This window comes from Diachasmimorpha longicaudata, chromosome 7, assembly GCF_034640455.1.
Source record: "Diachasmimorpha longicaudata isolate KC_UGA_2023 chromosome 7, iyDiaLong2, whole genome shotgun sequence".
In the NCBI taxonomy this organism is placed as follows: Eukaryota; Metazoa; Arthropoda; class Insecta; order Hymenoptera; family Braconidae; genus Diachasmimorpha; species Diachasmimorpha longicaudata.
This window is the reverse complement of record NC_087231.1, coordinates 616,268-636,490: the sequence shown is the minus strand read 5'-3', so window position 1 is coordinate 636,490 and position 20,223 is coordinate 616,268. Positions and strand designations below refer to the sequence as shown.

Genomic DNA, 20,223 nt, shown 5'->3' with positions numbered 1-20,223 from the left:
TTTTTTAACAATTTTCTCAATATTTAGTTTTTACTGAAAATGGAGTGACCCGGATGTATAAAAATTCTGATGGTGATGTTGCACGTTCACTTGGTGGAGTTCAACTGATTTTGGTAGTTTCAATCTTGTCTCGTTTTTGGGGGTGTTGGGCAAAGAAAAAGGTAGGTCATAAAAATGTAGGTTTGTGTTGGAGAAGGTATCGGCAACCTTCTCTAGCAAAATGGGAAAATTTAGAGTCATAAAGCCCGGCTAGCAAGGGATTAGGTGGCAGAGTACTGAGAGAGTGTTTTTTTATTATCAAGAGCTATGGATGGGGACTGAAAGATGGAATTGTTAAAATGAGGAATTTTCTGAACAAAGGGTCCATGGGGTTTTCCCCAACAGATGTCAAAAAAAATGTTTTTTCTCCATCCGATCATCCGAGTCACTCAACGCTAAAAAATGTATAAACAAACTCATCCTTTTTTCGTGATTGAAGCACGAAACAAGTAGTGATAGGAGGAAGAAACTGACGGAGTTTGTGGAGCTAGTGAAGGCTTTGACATTCAGCAAGCCTCCTCAACGGAAACCAATTCAACGTGGCATAGAGATGTCGACTCTAGCTACGTTGCAATTCCACGAACAATACGTGCTCACCGGGAAAATGGAATACTTCCTCCCGAGTCGGTTCGGTTCGAGTCCCTGCGAGAATCTGTTTTCTCAAGCCAGAGCTGGTGACATGCACCCTCGTCCAGTTCGTTTGCGTCACAAATTCCGACTTCTAGCAGTGGCTATGTTTTTGAAGGTCAGCAAGAACTCTTCGTACGCAGATGACGATGAAGCTTATTACGTCGACTGTTTCAGGGGACGTAATAAAGAGACCACGCTGGTAGAAGAGGACAATGGTGCGATGTCAAATCTCGCATTAGAAGCGTGTCAGTTGTCAATAACCCAACAGTATGGTGTCTACTTCCTGGCGGGTTGGATTGCGCGCAAGCTTCACGGATCCTGTGAAGAGTGTAATACCGCACTCGCTGCTCCTGGTATCGACACTTCTCTCCCGTATCCGTGGACAGAAGAGATCCGCAGAGGAGGCTTAATTCACCCAACGGGCCAACTCCATGAAATCACGTTGATTTCAGAGAGTTTAAGGGGTTATTCTCATGTGAACGCCTATATTTTACCACTTTTTCGGAATTTTTTTTTTATGCGACAACAAACTTCAATCATGTTGATTTTTCGATATATTCTTATTTGTATTTTGAAATATACGAAAAAAATTTTTTTTTTCGTTTTTTACATTTTTAACATATATTTTTTTTAAGTCAAAGTAGTCCCCAACAAAAAAAGGTAGTTCACTGGTCAAGGTGATAGCGGCTGTTCATGTTGTCTGACATAAAAAAATCGAATGGATTATTATTCAGTAGATCTGTGGCTATCGTCCCTACCAAATATAATCAATTTCATTAAAAACAAAAAAAAATATCGAACTTCAAAAAAAAAATCACGAAAATCTCCTTCTTTTTCGTTACAAATCGTTTAAAAAAAATATGAAGATATTGTCGAAAATAAACAATTGTGGTAGGGACGATAACTATAAATGAGTAGAAGAACATATGTAAATTTTAAAGCAATCGGTTGAATACTTTTTCTTGTAGGACCTTGACCGTTTCAGAAAATGATGATTCGAGAAAAACGCGTTTGAAGTTGAAAGCCTGGTAGACAATCGCTTACGACACGTCGGCGACTATGAGCTGTAACTTATCAAATACTATGAATTTCGGTCTGAATTTTTCACAGCATGTTTTCAATAGGTTTTACTGTCAAAATATCAAAAAAAAAAAAAATCGATTTTTTGAAGTGCTCACATGAGAATAACCCCTTAATGCAGAGTGCCGGGACGAGAGTTCTGCAGACACCAAATGTGTTGGAATGCCTCGCGACAGCGATCAATGAGCAGATTCCACCCGAGCTATCCCTTTGTTTTTGTTCAAAGCACGATTTAGTCAAAATGTGCATTCGCAAATTCCTGGACTTGCGTGTGCACGTTTTGGCGTTGAACATGTCTCAACCGGAAGTCGTGGTGGAATACGCATCTAGAAGCGGTTTCATGAGAACTTCTGCACAGTCTGCTGGGAAACGGAAAAATTCTCCAACGTGAAGGACTATCAAGCACGTGGCAAACAATTCTCAGAAGATGCATTCATCAAAGGGAAGTTGAATATCATAAATATGTACATTAATGTATGCCTTTGGAACAAGTTGAACCTTCTTACCAATTTTAAATTTATGATCATGAGTTTGAAATTGGTCAAATGCATGATCATGAATTTCAAAATAGGTGGAAACTTTCAACTTGGCTCATTTCTCGACATATCTAATGAACGATACACTGTTTCAGCTGAAACTCACTTATTCAAGGACCACAATAATCACTAGGATGGGTTCCCGGAGCTCCATTGGGTCTTCCAGCTCTTGACGATTGTGTTCTACAATCTTGAATATGTTTTTTATTCTGATGCAATGGTTATTGGTAAGTTGAGAAGACAGTAGGTGATGGGACTTACATGTTTCTCACGTTATTTATTTCTTTACGCTTCCAGGTGTGCAAATCAGAACGATTGTCCATCCCTCGACTTAGTGGATTAGGCCTACGGGGGATACCACTTTAAATAAAACGCGTCGATGACTCTACCTCTTGGGTGACGTGGAAAGAGTCTCCCCGTAAATATTTTATTTGTGCGAAAATGAAAAATCGTGAGCCAGAATGTATCAATGAATGAAGAGATTCTTTTAAAAATCGCCATTTATCCTTTCTTTATCCATGTTTTTCATCCTAATTTTGTAATTTCCATGCCAACCTTTTGTTGGGAGAAATTGTAAAAAAAAAAAATTGAGTGCCTTCGCCGAGATTCGAACGCTCCACCGCAGAAATTGCCGAGTGGCGGGGACGAAACGCGCATGAGGGCAAGACGGTGTACAGCGCCGCGCACGGCTTCCGGAGGTACTTGTCCCCTGTTTTCTTGTCGGCGACATCAAAGCTTGAGAATACCTCCCTAAATCATACCTTAGACGGGCCCATCGTAAGTGCTGCCACCGTAAGTGGCAGCAGTTAAAATGCCCCTATGTGTCGGTAAAGACGAGTCTATTACCGTACATACTCCCGAATGTTCACTGAACAGTTGCGAAGCAGTGAAAAAACGTTTGACAAAGGATGTATAAGTTCGGTCGCGGGTCAGTCTTCATCTAACTGCCTCGTGACGCGTACAAATAATGGATACAACTTAAAAACTAAGTCATTGGCAACATGCACAATCTGGTAATGTTGCGCTTGAATGTTCCATTTGTGGTTCTGATGGTTGCCACCCGAGCGATTCCGTCACTGCCAGGAAACACCTCAGTGATGACATCCAGCGACCATCGAGCACAAGTGAGGAGATCGTCCATTAAAAGCACTACTGCCCCCACCTTGAGCTCAGCTGTGGAATCCTGCCACTTGTGGCGAGTTTGCAGTTCGTGCAGATACTCCTTGTGCCATTTATTCCAAAAGTCCTGTTTGGCCTTGGTGATGAAATTATAAATGGACAAGCGATTAACTGCAACTGAGGAAGAAGATCTTTCGGGTAATTGATTGAATGGACGACCAATAAGTAAATGTGCTGGGGTTATAGCTATGGGATCATTGGGATCAGCCGAAAGAGCACACAACGGTCGGGAATTCAAAATTGATTCAATTTCTATTAAGAGAGTATTTAATTGATCATAGGTTAATTTATGGTCTTTTAAAACGCGTTTCAAATGATGTTTGAAACTCTTTCCGGCTGCTTCCCAAATCCCGCCAAAATGGGGAGATAATGGTGGATTGAAATGCCAACGGATGCGTTTAGATGTCGCGTACGCGCCCACAGTTTCTTCGAAATCAGGACTCGAGATCAGATTGTATAATTCGTTGAGTTCTCGGTTCGCCCCGACGAAGTTCGTGCCGTTATCGGAGTACATGTGTTCCGGAACTCCTCTTCTACTAACGAACCTACGGAAGGCCGCAAGAAAGCCGAAAGGTCGATGGCAAGTTCGATATGAACTGCCTTCGACACCATATATATAAAAACGCATCCGTATGCCTTCAAAAAAGATCGATTGAGATCCTTCTTCTCTTTGATCGGAATTGGCCCGAAGAAGTCGACGCCTGTTTTCGCGAATGCTGGGGCTTCGTTAACACGGAATTTTGGGAGATCTGCCATCTGAGCATGGGCAAATTTTGGTCTCTGGCGGATACATTCAAGGCAGGAATGAATAATTTTCCTGATTTGATCCTTGCCATTGAGAATCCAACATTTGGATCGAAGGACATACAGGGTAGTCTGAATCCCGGCGTGGTAGTTTGACTGATGAACTCGGCGAATGAGCATATCAATGACGAGATGTTTACTTGGTAGTAAAATGGGGTGTTTCCGATTAAACGGAAGTTCCGACTGGGTGAGGCGTCCACCTACCCGTAGAATTCCCTTGTCGTCAATGAAGGGATGTAATTGGTCAAAAGGAGTCCCTGTTCGACGCGGTCGGACTGATTCGCTGGAATCGTGGGTCGCGGCTAGCTTTCGTAGTTCGTTGGAAAATCGTTCGCGCTGGACCATAGCTAAGATACGATATTCGGCTTCTTGGAGCTCGTCAATTGAAAAGGAGTTCGAACGCGGAATTTCCGATTTTTTCCATCGGAGGATACACGCAATAACCCGTGTAAGCCGTTCAAAATTGGAAAATCGCGCGTATATCGCTTCTGGAGATGCCTCAGCCAGGAGGAAAATGCCTTTCTTTAATGCCAGAACTTGAAGGTTTGAAGGTATGATTGAATTTGGCCATTGTGTTGGATTATGGAGTAGCCATTCGGGCCCGGTAGTCCAGAGTGCATTTTTTAGAAATTCTGAAGGCATCTGTCCTCTGGATAGGGCATCAGCGGCATTATCCTCGGATCGGATGTGTTTCCAGATAACCTCATCTCCTAAAGTTTGAATATCTGCGACCCGGTTCGCTTCAAAGGTACGCAGAAGATGAGAAGCCTTCTTTAACCAACACAGCACGATGGTGGAATCCGACCATAAGTATACCTGATCGATCGAAAATTCTATTTGAGCCCTAGTCTCGACATATAGCCTTTTGAGAACGGAGGCTGCGCAAAGTTCTAAACGCGGAATTGTGACTCCTTTCAGAGGGGCTACTCGAGATTTACTGCAGATCAATCTAATCACGACAGTGCCCTGAGAGTCCTGAGACTTAATACACAGACAGGCTCCGTAGCCGTTGATGGACAAATCACAAAATCCGTGAAGTTCGATGCTTACAGCGTTCGGAATCAGAATCTGACGCGAGAAGACCACGTCTTGGAAGCGTGGAAGCTGAGATGCTAATGATCTCCATTTGGAATGGATATCCTGAGGAAGCGACTCATCCCATGTGATTTTTGCCTTCCAGCAATCCTGGATGAGGGTCTTCACGAGAAGAGTTATGGGACCTAATAAACCTAATGGGTCGAAAATTTTGGATAGCTCAGAGAGGAGTTTCCGTTTGGTTGCGGAAACATTCGGGTTCACTTGGGCAATGGTGTATCGAAGGACGTCGCTTTCGGCGTCCCAGATGATACCTAGAGTTTTTTGAATTGAGTCAGTTCTGACCAGACAATCCAGGTCGAAGAATTTTTTATGTATGGAATTGAGTACCGCGCTGTGGTTGGATGCCCATTGACGAATTTTGAAACCGCCGCGAGCTAACAATGCCATCATCTCATCCCGGATGGTTAGGAGATCGTCGAGAGAATCTGCACCGGAGATAAAATTATCGACGTAAAAATCGCGAAGTAAGAGTTTGCTAGCGCGTTGGAAATGCTCTGCTTCGTCCCGAGCAAGCTGTTGCATGGTAAGAACCGCGAGAAAGGGGGCCGAGGCTGTCCCGAAAGTGACAGTAATTAGTTGAAATGTTCGAAGTTGGCCATGATGGGTCCATAAAAGCTTCTGAAATTGACGATCTTCCGGATGGACGAGAATCTGACGGTACATTTTCTCAATGTCAGCCGTAATGACATACCGATGAACGCGAAATCGAAGGACTTGCTCAAAGATGGGATTAAGGATCGTGGGCCCGACAAGAAGAGTGTCGTTGAGGGAAATGCCCGTAGAAGTCTTCGCGGAGGCGTCGAACACGACTCGAACTTTGGTGGTCTCACTGGACTCCTGGATGACAGCATGGTGAGGAAGATAACATCCCCCTTCGATCTCGTCACACAGAGTCATATGACCGACAGAAATTTACTCCTCCATTACCCTGGTGTATTCCAGTCTCAGTGAAGCCTTAGCTGAAAGTTTTCGCTCTAGCGCCTGAAACCGTTTGAGGGCCTGTATGCGAGATTCTCCCAGACTGAATTTGGAATCTCTGAATGGGAGACGAACTATATAGCGACCCGTGACGTCCCGTTTGGTGTGCGTCAAATAATGTTGCTCGCACGAAATTTCATCGGGAGATCTTACTGGGTCATGATCGAAGTCTTCGATGACCCAAAAACGTTCGATGAGTTTGTCGAGTTTTACGACATTGCACGGCGAGTTAGTGGACGACGATATGATTTCGGATCCTCCGGCGACGATCCATCCCAATCGGGTTTTTTGAATCACAATGCTAGAGTCTTTATGAGGGAGTTTAATTTGCACTACCGAGAGCACTGACAACATTGTATTCGACGCGATTAACAGATCGACCGCTCTGGGCAGATGAAACTGAGGGTCGGCTAGCTTAAGATTTTTGGGGATATCGAATAGTTGTCGGGGAAACATTTCGCTGGGAATCCTCTCTGCGATTTGAGGTACAATCAGAAAATTCAACCATTGCGTAAAATCATTGTGATTCGACCGTATTTCTAATTGACCGTACTTTTCTGCAATGGTGCACAAGCCATCTACCGCGCCGATATTAACTGAACAGCTAATGGTGTTTAACCGAAGGGATTGCGCAAAATGTTGGGTGATTAAATTCACGGTCGAACACGAATCTAAACGTGCACGGGCTAACACGATTTTTCCACGATTATCAATAAGTTTGACCATCGCGGTGGTCATTAACTGGGAATCTGACGGGAACGCGACCGACGCATACGATTGGACCGTTAGTCATTGATGTCCAATGTTTGACGAAGATGGTTCCGGAGTTTTTTGTTGTTGAGAACCTCTCTCATTGTGTAACAGCGTGTGGTGATTCCGATTACACCTCTTACATCGCTGGTTACTTTTGCAAGGGAACTGATGAATCCACAAACAGTTCTGACAAGCCTTGACCTTTCGAGTGAGGTTCCAACGATCTTGGGTACTGAGTCCGTTGAAGGTTGGGTATTTATAAAGACGATGGGACTCAGTGCAGCTGGGACACTTAGAAAATGATGCAGGGGTTTCAGCTGTTGCTGAAGTAACGAAAGTATGGGATCTTTTGGGAACCTTATGAGATGGTTGAGAGAGATTCTCTCCTACCCGTTTTTTATTGATGTGATTTCGGCTAGATGCAGCCGAATGTTCAAAAGCTTGTTGCTTGAAAATGGCATTCTGAATGAACTTGAAGAGGTCATTCAATTTGGGGAGGGTGTCCATCTCGAGTGTGTCTTGCCATCGACTTCGGAGGACAGGGGGAAGACAACGCTCGATGATGCATACGACCAGATCATCGTTTACTTGCACATCGAGGCCTTCCAAAATGAGAAGATGCTGACGAGCTTGATCTATCAAAGCTGATAGCTCGTCAGCCGACATTTTCTGGACCTGAGGAAGGTCAAGAATGGCGTGAAGATGTTCTACGGCCACCATACGCTTGTGATCGTAGAAATCTAAAAGGGTTTGCCATGCCTTCGGATAATCCTTTTCGCTAGGATCGAATTGCCTGACCTTGGCGAGGGCTTTGCCGGTAAGGGAGTCAAAGAGTTGACTGCACTTGATCGCGTCGCTAATATCGGATCGCGAGTGAACCAATGCGATGAATTTATTTTTATAGTTAGCCCAATTTTCGCGTTTTCCATCGAAGACAGCGATACGAATTTTGGGGAGTCTCGGTAGCTCCTGCCGCTCGGTAATTGTGATGTTACCGGAGTTAGCCGTAGAGCTTAGAAGAGGCGCGCTCTGTCTTAATTTTTCACTCGCACTGGCCACTTCAAAATAGCGCGATTCGATTTGCTCGAACTCGTTTAGGAGAGGATCGTCGGGATATTTCACGCATAATTTATCATTGTATTTCCCGGCATTTTCATAGTACGAGGTTAAACGATCCAGACGTACTTTCGCATTTATCGCTTCAATATTCAAACCGTCGAGATAATTTTCTAATTTTTCGGTTTGGTTAATGAGGAGATTTAATTTCTCCCGCAAATGAGTGAAATGTTTTTCGTCTTCTGGGGCATGCTACATGTTCAATAATTTATAGGTTATTTAATTAAATTAAATTGCCGATTTTTTTGTTAAATATTATTTAAATGAGTGAGAGGAAGAGTTAAATTCACGTCGAATCCGCTGATTCTTAGAATGGATGTTTGATTGTGAGAAAGGTAGCAAATAGATATCGATAGATGATGTTTAGATGATCACTTATCTTTTAGATGATCGGTAGCCAGCGATGTCCCCTTGAGCGCGCTGGTGATTTGTCCACCGGAAGTGTTGGCTGCTATCAATCCGGATGCACGTCACAATGCTCTTGAGCTTCGGCTGAGCGTTTTTTTCAAAAAACTGTCTTTCTTATTCGCTACCACACGAATTCCTCACGTCACTCGCAGTTTTTAATTGAGGTAGCAATTACACCTCACAGGAGGCACCATGAATAATCGATGAATACTATCATACCCTTGGTGGTATGGTGGTTGCAATAAATTTTGAGGAATATTAATGAATAAAATCAGAACACAATATTTTAGTTGGGAAAAAGCCTTTCGGCATAAAAAACCCAAGTTTATTAAATAGTTTATAAAGATAACTGCGAATGACGCAAGAAATACGACAGTTTATGCGTCAACACGCACACATACACACACACACGCACACTAGTCTCTATTTCGGAATTAATTCGCGGCTATTTTAAATGATTTTGAGATTTGATTATGTCTTGATCAGTTGTTAATATTGATTGTTTAGGATACACAATTAACTTTCACCGTTCGTGAAGTGTTTGTGTGGCTAACCAAGAGGCTACGGACCACTGATCTCGAGATCGCGTTGTTTAATTTGTGGATGTTGAATTGTTTAAATAATTCGTGATGTAACCGAAATGGCATTAGGGATCACTTATTCAATCCAATTAATTTTTTTGCGAGACAGATCGGTTGTTAACAAAGTGGATATAAATCCTGATCGATATGATCACACAGTGTACACTTTCACAGAGACTTTCTAACTGACAGTTGGGCTTTCAAAAAAAAGCTTTTCCGTCGCAAGCGTCTTTTGGGTCCGGCCACGCAATCGGCGACAGCGACATGTCCACCGGAGCGACGAGGGGCCCACGGTAAGTGCAGCCACCGTCAGTGGCAGCAGTTAAAATGCCCCTATGTGTCGGTAAAGACAAGTCTATTACCGTACAATCATTATAATTATGTTCTTCTTTTTTTTTGAAGTGAAACTTCTTTGGGCTCGTTGGGGTGTAAATCGAATATCGTATGTAACGAAAAAGAGACAGAAAAAGGGAGGGGATAGCGCGCATGGTGGGGCAGCCGGACTGAAGGAGACATGAGAGAGAAAGAAAAACGCGATAGACTCGGAGTAGGAAAAGATGAGAGTGGGGTAGCGTGCGTAGAGGGGAATTCGCTCTGACGAAATGAGCCCTGTGTGTCATGGGAAGAGGTAGGGGAAGGGAGAGCACGGTCGGTAACTCCACAATGTACGTACGCATACGCATTGTGGCGACTCAAATTTGCACGCGCTCCGGAGCGCCTGCGCAGACCGCGCATACTGACATTCGAGTGCGCCGACGCAAAGGAATGGAACTGATGCGCAGAGGAATCGCACTGATGCGCAGGCGCAAGCGAAGCGCATGCGTAGGCCGTATGCTGAGCGCGGGAGTGCACGAGAGATTACAAATTGTAATTTCTGCCTACACTACACGTATAGCGAATATTGTTGTAGACTGCTTGTTTTATTAAGATATACATATATTTCAAGAGTGGTGCAGCATTTGTTGTTTATCGAGGTTATATAGTGTGTCTAAGTCTTCAAGGTTATATAGATAAGTGAGAAGTGTTATTAAATAGTCTAAAAAATATTAATCAGAGCTGTACATCATGCCTAAATCCGATGCTCAGTTGTGTAAGAAATACAGAGATCGACTGCGTTCAAACAATAAACTAAATAAAGTGAAGCAAATCCCGAAAACCAGTGTTGAACGTGTCCGGGAATACCGAGCAAGGAAGAGGGCTATAAATTTACAACCACCTCTGAACCCTTCACTGGTAGACGAAATCGAACAGACCAATAATTTGGGCGATGGTAATGAGCCTTCCGCAACGTTAAACGCTGTAAATAGAATTTTCCACTGTATGTTTGTTCCACGGGTTGATGCAGACATCCCAGGGCCATCAGCAAGAGAGGATGACGTGAGAAGCATAACCATGAACCCTAACCTCCCTTACAAAGACTTCACCCAATTTAAGAATATACATGAAGAATTTGAGAAAAATTCAAGAATAATTCTTTCACTTTTCCTTGCTCTATCTGTGATCGATTGTGGTTCCAAGAGGATTTGAGAGCTCCAGCCAATCAACATAGTGAGATTTTAGACACAATTGTACCAACAATGAATAGAGATGAAATGAAAATTTGCTACACCTGCCTTCGAACACTCAACGCTAATTCTATCCCAATACTGTCAGTATATAATGGCTTCTCATATGTACAAATACCTGCCCATCTTCCACCCCTCGATTTGGTATCAGAAAGACTGATATCACCGAGAATTCAATTCATGCAAATACGGCGATTACGGCATGGACATGGACAATATGGAATATATGGATAGATCATCAATGTTTCAGTTGAAGTGGATACAATGATGAAACATCTTGCACGACATCTTGATGACGATCATTGCATCAATGTACACATTAAGAAAAAGAAAATTCCCAAGTCCAGTTATTTGAGTGGTCTCATCAACAAGAGAACAATTAAGGCTTGGCTGCAGTATCGAACCAAAGAATTAAGATATCAGAAGATTTCATAAAATTATTATTTCATAAGAATATATCATAAAATTTATACATAGAGAATTATTGGCGTACACTCCCTTTGGCGCAGCAGAATTAGAAGAAGATTTGAACACTATGCCCATGATTTTAAGTGGTAATTTTAATGTAAATTTTGCCTTGAAAGAAGCTCAGCCACTTGTACAATTTTTAGAAAGTAAATTTAATCAAAAAATGAATAATAATCCCAAAGACTCAACAACCAGATCAGGCACTACAATCGATGCAATTTTCTCAAGGTATTTAAATAATTTACAATCACGAGTTTTCATTTTATATGTGTCATATTACAAACCAATTGTATCTTTTCTTGAACGTGAAAGTATGGAAGTGAATGAATAAATTTTTTATAAATGGCGGCGAAAACGTCAACTAACTTTTTTTTCATTAACCTAACACCCTTAGAAATTTCCCAATAATGAATAGTAGCTTCGGTTATCGGGCAAATAATTCTATCTCATAAAACTTGCTGGCTAGGGTGTGTATTTTAATTTCAAGTGCCCATCGACATCCATGAAGTTTCACTTCTATCGCCTAGCTTTCTAGGCTGATAATTTTATTTTTTTGAGACTTCGCGAACTGACAATCTACCATTCTATTGGACGAATATCATGTGGAATAGAAAACCCAAAAAACTTACTTGATCTTGAAGTACGCCGCAATTTTTCCAGTTTTTTAAATTTCCTCTCCAACTTTTTGAATTTTTTCACTAGGACTTCGTCCATTAATTCTTCGTGCGTACTTTTACATTTCCTTTTCCCCATAATTTACACACAATTCTTCACCGAAAACACATTTTTTTTTTTATAAAATTTTTTGACGTGGTCACCTCGGCACAAGTATAAAGAATGAGTCTCGGAAGGCAGACCCCGATGCATGGGACATATGGGTGGGGGGTCGATACATTTTTGTTTGCCTCGGGTTTGTGGTGCCTCGGTCGGTACAAAGAGTACTACGTTGTTCATATTGAGGAAGAGGCGCGCAATACAATTCAAGTTTAAGTAAAATTCAAAAATTATATTATTTAAAGAGCTGCTTGAAAGAAGAAGCAGAGGAAATTATAAGTTCACTCGAGTTGACTGAGGAAAATTACGAAGTCGCATTGCAATTATTAAAAGATCGTTACGACAATAAACGCGTTATAATTCAAAAGCACGTTCGCGCTCTCATGGATTTGCCGACGATCGGGAAAGAGTCCGCGCTAGAACTCCGCAAATTTATTGATGCAATGAGCATGCATTTACGCGCACTAAAGTCATTAGGGCAGCCCAGCGATACATGGGAAACGTTGTTAATCCATTCATTTACGGCTAAACTTGATCGCGTTACGCATCAAGAATGGGAAAAGTCGGTAACCGGGACCGAGAAGCCGACGATGAAAGAATTCACGTCCTTTTTGGAGAAACGTTGCCAAATTCTCCAAGTTGCAAGTATTAATCTGGACAATAAATCGGTACCACCTTCGAAATTAAATAATGTTAAAAAGCAAGTATTTGCAGTCGTGCAATCATCAGACGGATGCGCAATTCGCAAAGATTCGCACAAGGTCTACATGTGCGATTCGCTTAAGAATCTCTCCATTAAAGATCGTTTCGAGAAGGTCAAATCAAGCAAGCTCTGCTTCAATTGCTTGAAGGTAGGCCATTCGAACTCTGACTGTAAATGGTCAGGGTGTAAAAAATGTGGCAAAAAACATAATACGCTACTGCACTACGATGCGAACGAATTCAATACGCGAAACCATCAGACGGGCAACGCGCAACCAGAAGCTTCAACTGCGAACTTTAATGGCGTTGCTTACAAAGCATACAGTGCGCTGGTGTCGCCGCAATCTGTACTTTCTGCCGCGGTCATAAACATCAAAAATCAAGACGGAAATCTTGCAAAAGCACGTGTGCTATGAGATAGTGGAGCACAGTCAAACATCAGTACGGAAGACTTGGTTAAGCTTCTGCAGTTATCACGTAATCATATTGATATTCCGGTAGAAACGTTAAACCAAATAGAGACGCGTATAAAATATTCTGTCCGAACTGAAATTAATTCGCGATGCACATGCTATAAAGAGACAGTAGAATTTCTCGTATTGCCGAACATCTGCAATCACCTACCAAACGAGTACATTGACAAGCGAACAATTAAGGTACCATTAAGGAAACCATTAGCTGACCCCGAATTCAATAAGCCGCTAGTAATCGACGCTTTACTCGGCGTGGAATTGTTTTTCCATGTCCTGTGCATCGGCCAAGAGAGAATTCCGGGACCTACAGCTTTGTTGCAGAAAACAAAGTTAGGTTTGATCCCCGCGGGTAAAATCAATTCATCAACTCAATCGAACAAGCCTAGACAATGTATGCTGTCCTTTAACGCGTTGCATAAATCGCTAACTAAATTTTGGGAAATCGAAGAGGTTCAAAATCAGAAATTCCTCTCCGAAGAAGAACATGAAGTCGAGCCACATTTCCAAGAAACTACGACGCGCGATCCTGTAACCGGTCGTTATACAGTAAGATTACCCTTCAATGAAAAAATCAAGCAATTAGGCGAGTCACGTAAAATCGCGGAGCGTCAATTTTATGCTCTCGAACGTAAATTAAAGAAAAATCCAACATTGAAATCCGATTATATTGACAATATGCGCGAATCCATTCAGTTAGGACATGCAGTTCGTATTGAGGCTCATGAGATACGAGACAAGCATTGCTTTCTGCCTTATCACGTAGTAATTAAAGACTCTAGCTCAACGACAAAACATCGCATAGTCAACAATGCTTCTGCAAAAACGAGCACAGGAGTATCGTTGAATGACGGTTTGATGGTTGGAGCCGTTGTTCAAGATGGTAGCTTCGAAATCGCGTTAAGATTCCGCGAGCATCAAATTGTGTTCCTCGCAGATATCGAAAAGATGTATAAACAAATACGTCTTCACCCAGAAGATGCGCAGTACCAGTTAATATTATCCTATTTATTAAAGGAGAAGCACATAAATTAAGGTAGCTACGTAAGACATTGGCTAACTTCATGCGTAAGACTTTTTCCTTATTGGTCGTTCGGGTTCATAGTGGACGAAATCGCCAGGGCGCTGAATTTGAATTTATTCCGAAGTAGAACATGTAATATTTTCGATGGTGAGTTAAACAATCAATTAGTAGAATGTATGGAATTGTTCATGTTGCCCGAAAATGAGGTAGTTTCGTTTCATCGTTATGATAAGTCACCATCGAAAATATTACATGTTCTACTTCGGAATAAATTCAAATTCGGCGCGCGAAGCGCGCTGGCGGTCCCGTGGCGAGAAAACGAAAACGAAAGGTTGCAAACATACAAGATTCCGGTGGTTTTCGTTCGGCAGCCCATCAGCTCCATTTTTCGTGACTCGCGTCCTTAACCAACTCGCGGACGACGAAAAAAGTAAGTTTCCTTTGGCAAGCCAAATTATTAAACGCGACAGTTACGTTGACGATGTACTGACCGGGGCAGACACGATTCAATAGGCCATAGAATTACGCGACCAACTAATAAGTCTCACCAAGGCGGGCGGATTCACTTTGAGAAAATGGATCTCGAATGATTTACGCGTTATTCAGTCACTGCCCGACTCATTGACAAATCATCCAAAATCCGGGCGCGCCAAGTCGACTTGTTTCTGAAAATCGAATTGGCAATTGGCGACGCTAGTTACCGTTGGTGGCGCTAGTTTTTTCAAGATGGCCAGTTTAGCAATCACAGATATATTAGTCTGCTCACACATGGACATATGAGCGTATGTATCATTTATGTGTTTCACTCATTGATCAGACTTGAGCCGACAATTTGCAGAGGGCGTTTTGTTATTTAGCGTTTAGAATGGCGATTTTCTATTCATAAATGTTCCTGGATTCATTCACTTGAGATATCAGGTTCCTCTAACCAATATGAATTGTGAACGATGCGGTTGGCGTATTTTTTATTTCAAGTTTTTTTTTTGTAAACAAAAGTAACCATATTTTTTTGGAAAATAGGATCAGCCAATAAAACGTCAACTTGGCGAAATTTTTTCACAAAAGTTTCTTTGTGATTTTGTTATAGGATATACAATACATGAAAGGACACTTTTGGAAACGTTGGTTTAAGAGTATCTACACTAATTAACAACCAGAGCAAAGTGGCAGTTGGAAAAACCAGAAGACCTCCAAGTCGGCACACTTGTGTTATTAAAGGGAGATAACGTTCCTTCGTTACAATGGCCGCTTGGTCGTATCATCGAGGCTTTCCCAGGCAAGGATGGCACAACGCGAGTAGTATCAGTGAAGACCAATGCAGGAGTGTACAAACGCAGCATAACTTGCGTGGCTCCAGTGCCCATTAATTAGATAGACATCTTTCAAAGACTATAATTCAGCGAACTCAATTTTAGAAATGTTTGTTCAATTTAAGTAGACCTAAGTTAAAGATAATCATTTATCAGTATGCACGAATGATACAGAATTTTTATAACGGTAATTTTGAACGAGGTTCGTTCCAGGCGGGCGGTATGTTGGAATGTATGTGTGCGTGTGATTGCTTTATATGCTCAGTATTTTGGCATTTGAGGCAATAAAGTATCAAATTGTAAAACTCCTAAAGCTCATCTCTTATGACGTATTGTAAACTAAATGTTGGCGGTATGCGTCCTTCACTCAGGCCATGCCATTGTTATGTCCGGAGACGTTGTCAGCGTCGGAGGACAACTGTTATGTAATTGGGTTATTTGCGGAAAACAAGAACTAGAAATTTTGATATAAAAATATGGAATAGCTAAATTGAAAATATGGAATGAAGCTGAGTATTTTTATATTTGAGATTTTGTTTGGACGACGCTAGGTTTAGTTTTTTCGCTCTTACCTTAATTATGTTGTTAATCTAAATGAAAAGGGGAATAAAGGAATTAGGAATAATCAAATGATTCCGAGTAAATTTTATTCTCAAAAATGATATTCTCTATTACGAACCTTTTTGAATTACAATTAACAATAATTTATTCTTATCTAGAATTTTATGTAAATTTTATTTGACAAGAAAGTATTAACGGTAAAATATTTATCCCCGGATAGGTTCTTAGAGAGTTGATTAGCCAATTAATTTGGAATTGGAGAAGAATATAATTATTTTTATGAGACTCACAGTTCAAGTGTGTAAATGTATACTATCCCTTATGTATTGGGGATGTGTGGATCCTTCGGTGACACAATCGTCTTCCTTCACAAGAATCAGAATGGCCTCTGATCCTATCATGAATACTTCTTATTCATGCCACGTTCACCCACTCGCTTATAATTAATGCACAATGTTTTTGGATAAGTTTTTTGAGAATGTCCACAACCACGGAAACTGATTAATTAGTCCTCTTAAAATGTAAGAAACACTCCTACTTTCGATTGAAGGATGCAGTATCCCTGTATGCTTCCGGCCGTTTAGCTATTTACTATGATCTAATAGGTTACCACGCACTATATCGACTCTGTTGCGAATTATAGTATGAGAGGCCCGAAAATGACAGATCGATTCCGGAAAGTAATTTCCACCAAGTCAAACTATCGCTCCGACGGTTGCTTCTAGACTGATTCGATCTTTTGATTTTGGGAAGCGGATCGATTTTTGGGGATTGCACGAGTTGGCTTCTGATTGGTGGAAATTATGGTATGGTTTCCCCCTACCGATTGTTAAAGGGGATTGTCCTGTTAAGTCAGCGGTTGTCGGCGGTCAGCAGTTTTGTCAGTACATGATTTCCGCGGTGGAGGTCAGTGCTCTGGTATGTGTCATTCTTTTTGTTGGGGTGAATGCACTCGCCGAAGTGGCGAAACCAATTTTTGGTTGACGTTGTGTTTATGGATTAAGGAATGTGGTTCTTTGCGGTTAGTATCTATGGGGAATGCGGGAGAAACTATTGATAAAGGGTTTTGGATATCACACCATAAAGTTCGTTTAAGATTAAGGGTCAGGTAATACCATAACCTGACCATCAACTATTTTAGTTTGGGTTGGTTCATCCAACCAAATTTGTATGAAATTTTAAGCTTTATTATGGGTCCCTCTTGCCAGAAGAGAGTGGGCGAGACCCTAAACGATGTTGTAGAATTAGCTGTAGAGTTAATTACACTCGAACGTTGCAAGGAAGAAGTCGTCGCTTCTCACCTATTGTCATTTCGGAACTTGGTACAAATAAACTTAAGATTCTACACAAGTGCAGTATTCCCTTCATGTATTAAAGGCGCATCCGAGTAATTTCGGGTGCGCGACATATACACGAGTTCACCGAGTGAGTGAGACCTTCGTGGCATATATTTATACGCTTCAAAACATGTGGATAGCTTGACAAGGAAAGGCGCTTGGATTTCGAGATTGAAATCCGGTTTGGACAACCCTTCATCCTTCAATCCTACCTCCAACATCCACTCAATCATCACCTCTCCAGCTCTCGTATGGCCTCCCAAAAAAAATACAATTAGCTAGACTTCTTAACATTAATATAGAAATTCATTTAGGTGAAAAAACTTGAAATATATTTGAAAACATATTAAAAATCTAATAAAAATCAAAAATAATTTTTGAAAAAAATGGTCAAGTCCACGTTTCAATGTATTGTGTTTTGCATGGTTTCGCTAACTTCACTGGTTTCAAAAAATGCTAAAAATAAAAAAAAGCCAAGCTTGTATAAATACACTGCCTTAATTAGGAAGCCACCACACTCAATACAACGTTTATGGCAAAAACGCCTTATAGTTGGTCGAAAAAAAATGTTCAAATGAAACGCCGCGACCAACGTACTTGGGGCGGTGTCTAAAAAAGCCCATCAGATGAGAGCTGCTATTCACTGTAGATATCCTATCCAGGGTGTCCCAAAACTCAACGTCAACGTCAACTCAACGTACAAACTTTAAACTTTAGTTGGGAGTGAAATTCTGGATGGAAAAGTCTTGAGCGACTTTGTGATCAGACGCACACTCTTCAACTTATTCAGGGTTGAAGTTGTACAAATCAGGGGCATTGGATAACCGGTCGCACGACGGTGAGGAAAGCGTGCGAGTGTGGTCGTGTCCCCACCAGACGGTACTACTCCCCTGCGGCGGCAGAAAGAGATGACTGGCGCCGGCGGGTAAGAGGAAGGGGAGGGAAATGAAAGAAAGGAACACCCGCCTGCTACATAACAATTATTTACTACTCCACTAATTAATGCCAAGGGATGAAACCGAGGGCATTTGATGGAGGAATAAATTCCCCATCGATTGAGGGCCATTCCATCCCTTAATATCTTTCCGCCGCCGCAGGGGAGTAGTACCGTATGGTGGGGACACCACCCCACTCGCACGTTTTCCTCACCGTCGTGCGACCGGTTATCCCATGCCCCTGATTCGTCCAACTTCTACCCTGAATAAGTTGAAGAGAGTGCATCTGATCAAAAAGTCGCTCAGGACTTTTCGATCCAGACCTTCAGCCCCAACTTAAGTTTAAAGTTTGGACGTTGAGTTTTGGGACACCCGGTATAATAAAAGACACTCGATTCTTCATGAAATCGATAAGTCGAACATGGCGGCTGAATGGTCGATCTACATGAACGACGACAGTCTCCATGAACGACAGCCGATGAATGGAAATGCGTCGGCATTTCATTTTGCTTTTGCGCATGCGTTGAGATCTCAACGGTCTTTCCGGTTGAAACTTGCGTGGTATGAGGACTTATTCAATAAATCTAAATTGGAAATCCATAATGGTTGATAATAATCAGGCCCATCAATTTATTACAAATGAGGACATCGACAATTTTTGTCCTGGTGATGATGCCATGTAAGTAAATTTTTTAAGTGAAACTTCTTTGCGCTCGTTCGGGTGTAAATCGAATATCGTATGTAACGAAAAAGCGACAGGAAAAGGGAGGGGATAGCGCGCGTGGTGGGGTAGTCGAACTGAAGGAGACCTGAGAGAGAAAGAAAAACGCGATAGATTCGGAGTAGGAAAAGACGAGAGCGGGGTAGCTTGTGTAGGGGGGGGGTTGGCTCCGACGAAATGAGCCATGAGTGTCTAGGGAAGGGAGGGGAGAACGCGGTAGGTAACACCACAATGTACGTACGTGTACGCACTGTAGCGGCTGCCATCTCCAGGTGCTCCGGGGCGCCTGCGCAGACCGCGCATAGCTCACTCACTGGCAGGCATTCGAATGCGCCGACGCAAAGGAATGGGGCTGATGCGCAAGCGAAGCGCATGCGTAGGGCGTGAGCTGAGCGCGGGAGTATAGCGAGAGATTACAGATGGTAATTTCCGCCTATACTACACGTATAGCGAATATTGTTGGAGACTCCATGTTTTATTAAGTTATACATATATTTCAAGAGTCGTACTGCATTTGTTGTTTATCGAGATTATATAGAGTTCCTAAGTGTTCAAGGTTATATAGAGAAGTGAGAAGTGTTATTAAATAGTCTAAAAAATATTAATCAGAGCTGCACATCATACCTAAATCTGATGCTCAGTTGTGGAAGGAATACAGAGATCGACTGCGTTCAAACAATAAACTAAATAAAGTGAAGAAAATCCGGAAAACCAGTGTTGAACGTGTCCGGGAATACCGAGCAAGGAAGAGGGCTATAAATTTACAACCACCGCCGAACCCTTCACTGGTAGACGAAATCGAACAGACCAATAATTTGGGTGATGGTAATGAGCCTTCCGCAACGTTAAACGCTGCAAATAGAATTTTCCACTGTATGTTTGTTCCACGGGTTGATGCAGACATCCCAGGGCATCAGCAAGAGAGGATGACGTAAGAAGCATGACCATAAACCCTAACCTCCCTTACAAAGACTTCACTCAATTTAAGAATACACATAAAGAATTTGATAAAAAATTCAAGAATAATTCTTTCGCTTTTCCTTGGTCTATCTGTGATCGATTGTGTTTCCAAGAGGATTCGAGAGCTCCAGCCAATCAACATAGTGAGATTTCAGACACAATTGCACCAACAATGAATAGAGATGAAATGAAAA

The 20,223-nt window shown here is 41.9% G+C and overlaps 3 protein-coding genes across 3 annotated transcripts; 1 reads left to right on the top strand and 2 right to left on the bottom strand.

Moving 5' to 3' along the window:
• Positions 1-3,270: 3,270 nt before the first annotated feature.
• LOC135164551 (uncharacterized) lies at positions 3,271-6,263 on the bottom strand. The gene is made up of 2 exons (XM_064125008.1): positions 4,072-6,263; positions 3,271-4,009 (listed from the first exon to the last, which is right to left on the bottom strand). Exons 1-2 carry the CDS (start codon positions 6,261-6,263, stop codon positions 3,271-3,273), a joined length of 2,931 nt encoding a protein of 976 aa, XP_063981078.1.
• A 15-nt stretch (positions 6,264-6,278) lies between these two features.
• On the bottom strand, positions 6,279-7,070 carry LOC135164550 (uncharacterized). The gene has a single exon (XM_064125007.1). The coding sequence runs from the start codon at positions 7,068-7,070 to the stop codon at positions 6,279-6,281; it is 792 nt and encodes a 263-aa protein (XP_063981077.1).
• Positions 7,071-12,072: 5,002 nt separating this feature from the next.
• LOC135164549 (uncharacterized) lies at positions 12,073-14,216 on the top strand. Its single transcript, XM_064125006.1, has 3 exons — positions 12,073-12,201; positions 12,255-13,116; positions 13,213-14,216. Exons 1-3 carry the CDS (start codon positions 12,073-12,075, stop codon positions 14,214-14,216), a joined length of 1,995 nt encoding a protein of 664 aa, XP_063981076.1.
• The last annotated feature ends 6,007 nt before the right edge of the window (positions 14,217-20,223 follow it).

Coding starts and splice junctions, on each gene's coding strand:
- LOC135164550 (XM_064125007.1), bottom strand. CDS start 7,070: ATGGTCAAACTTATTGATAATCGTGGAAAAATCGTGTTAGCCCGTGCA.
- LOC135164551 (XM_064125008.1), bottom strand. CDS start 6,263: ATGACTCTGTGTGACGAGATCGAAGGGGGATGTTATCTTCCTCACCAT. Junction 4,010..4,071: donor TGCGTTTTTATATATATGGT/GTCGAAGGCAGT, acceptor GGCCTTCCGTAG/GTTCGTTAGTAGAAGAGGAG.
- LOC135164549 (XM_064125006.1), top strand. CDS start 12,073: ATGAGTCTCGGAAGGCAGACCCCGATGCATGGGACATATGGGTGGGGG. Junction 12,202..12,254: donor TTGTTCATATTGAGGAAGAG/GCGCGCAATACA, acceptor TATTATTTAAAG/AGCTGCTTGAAAGAAGAAGC. Junction 13,117..13,212: donor CGGAAATCTTGCAAAAGCAC/GTGTGCTATGAG, acceptor ATATTCCGGTAG/AAACGTTAAACCAAATAGAG.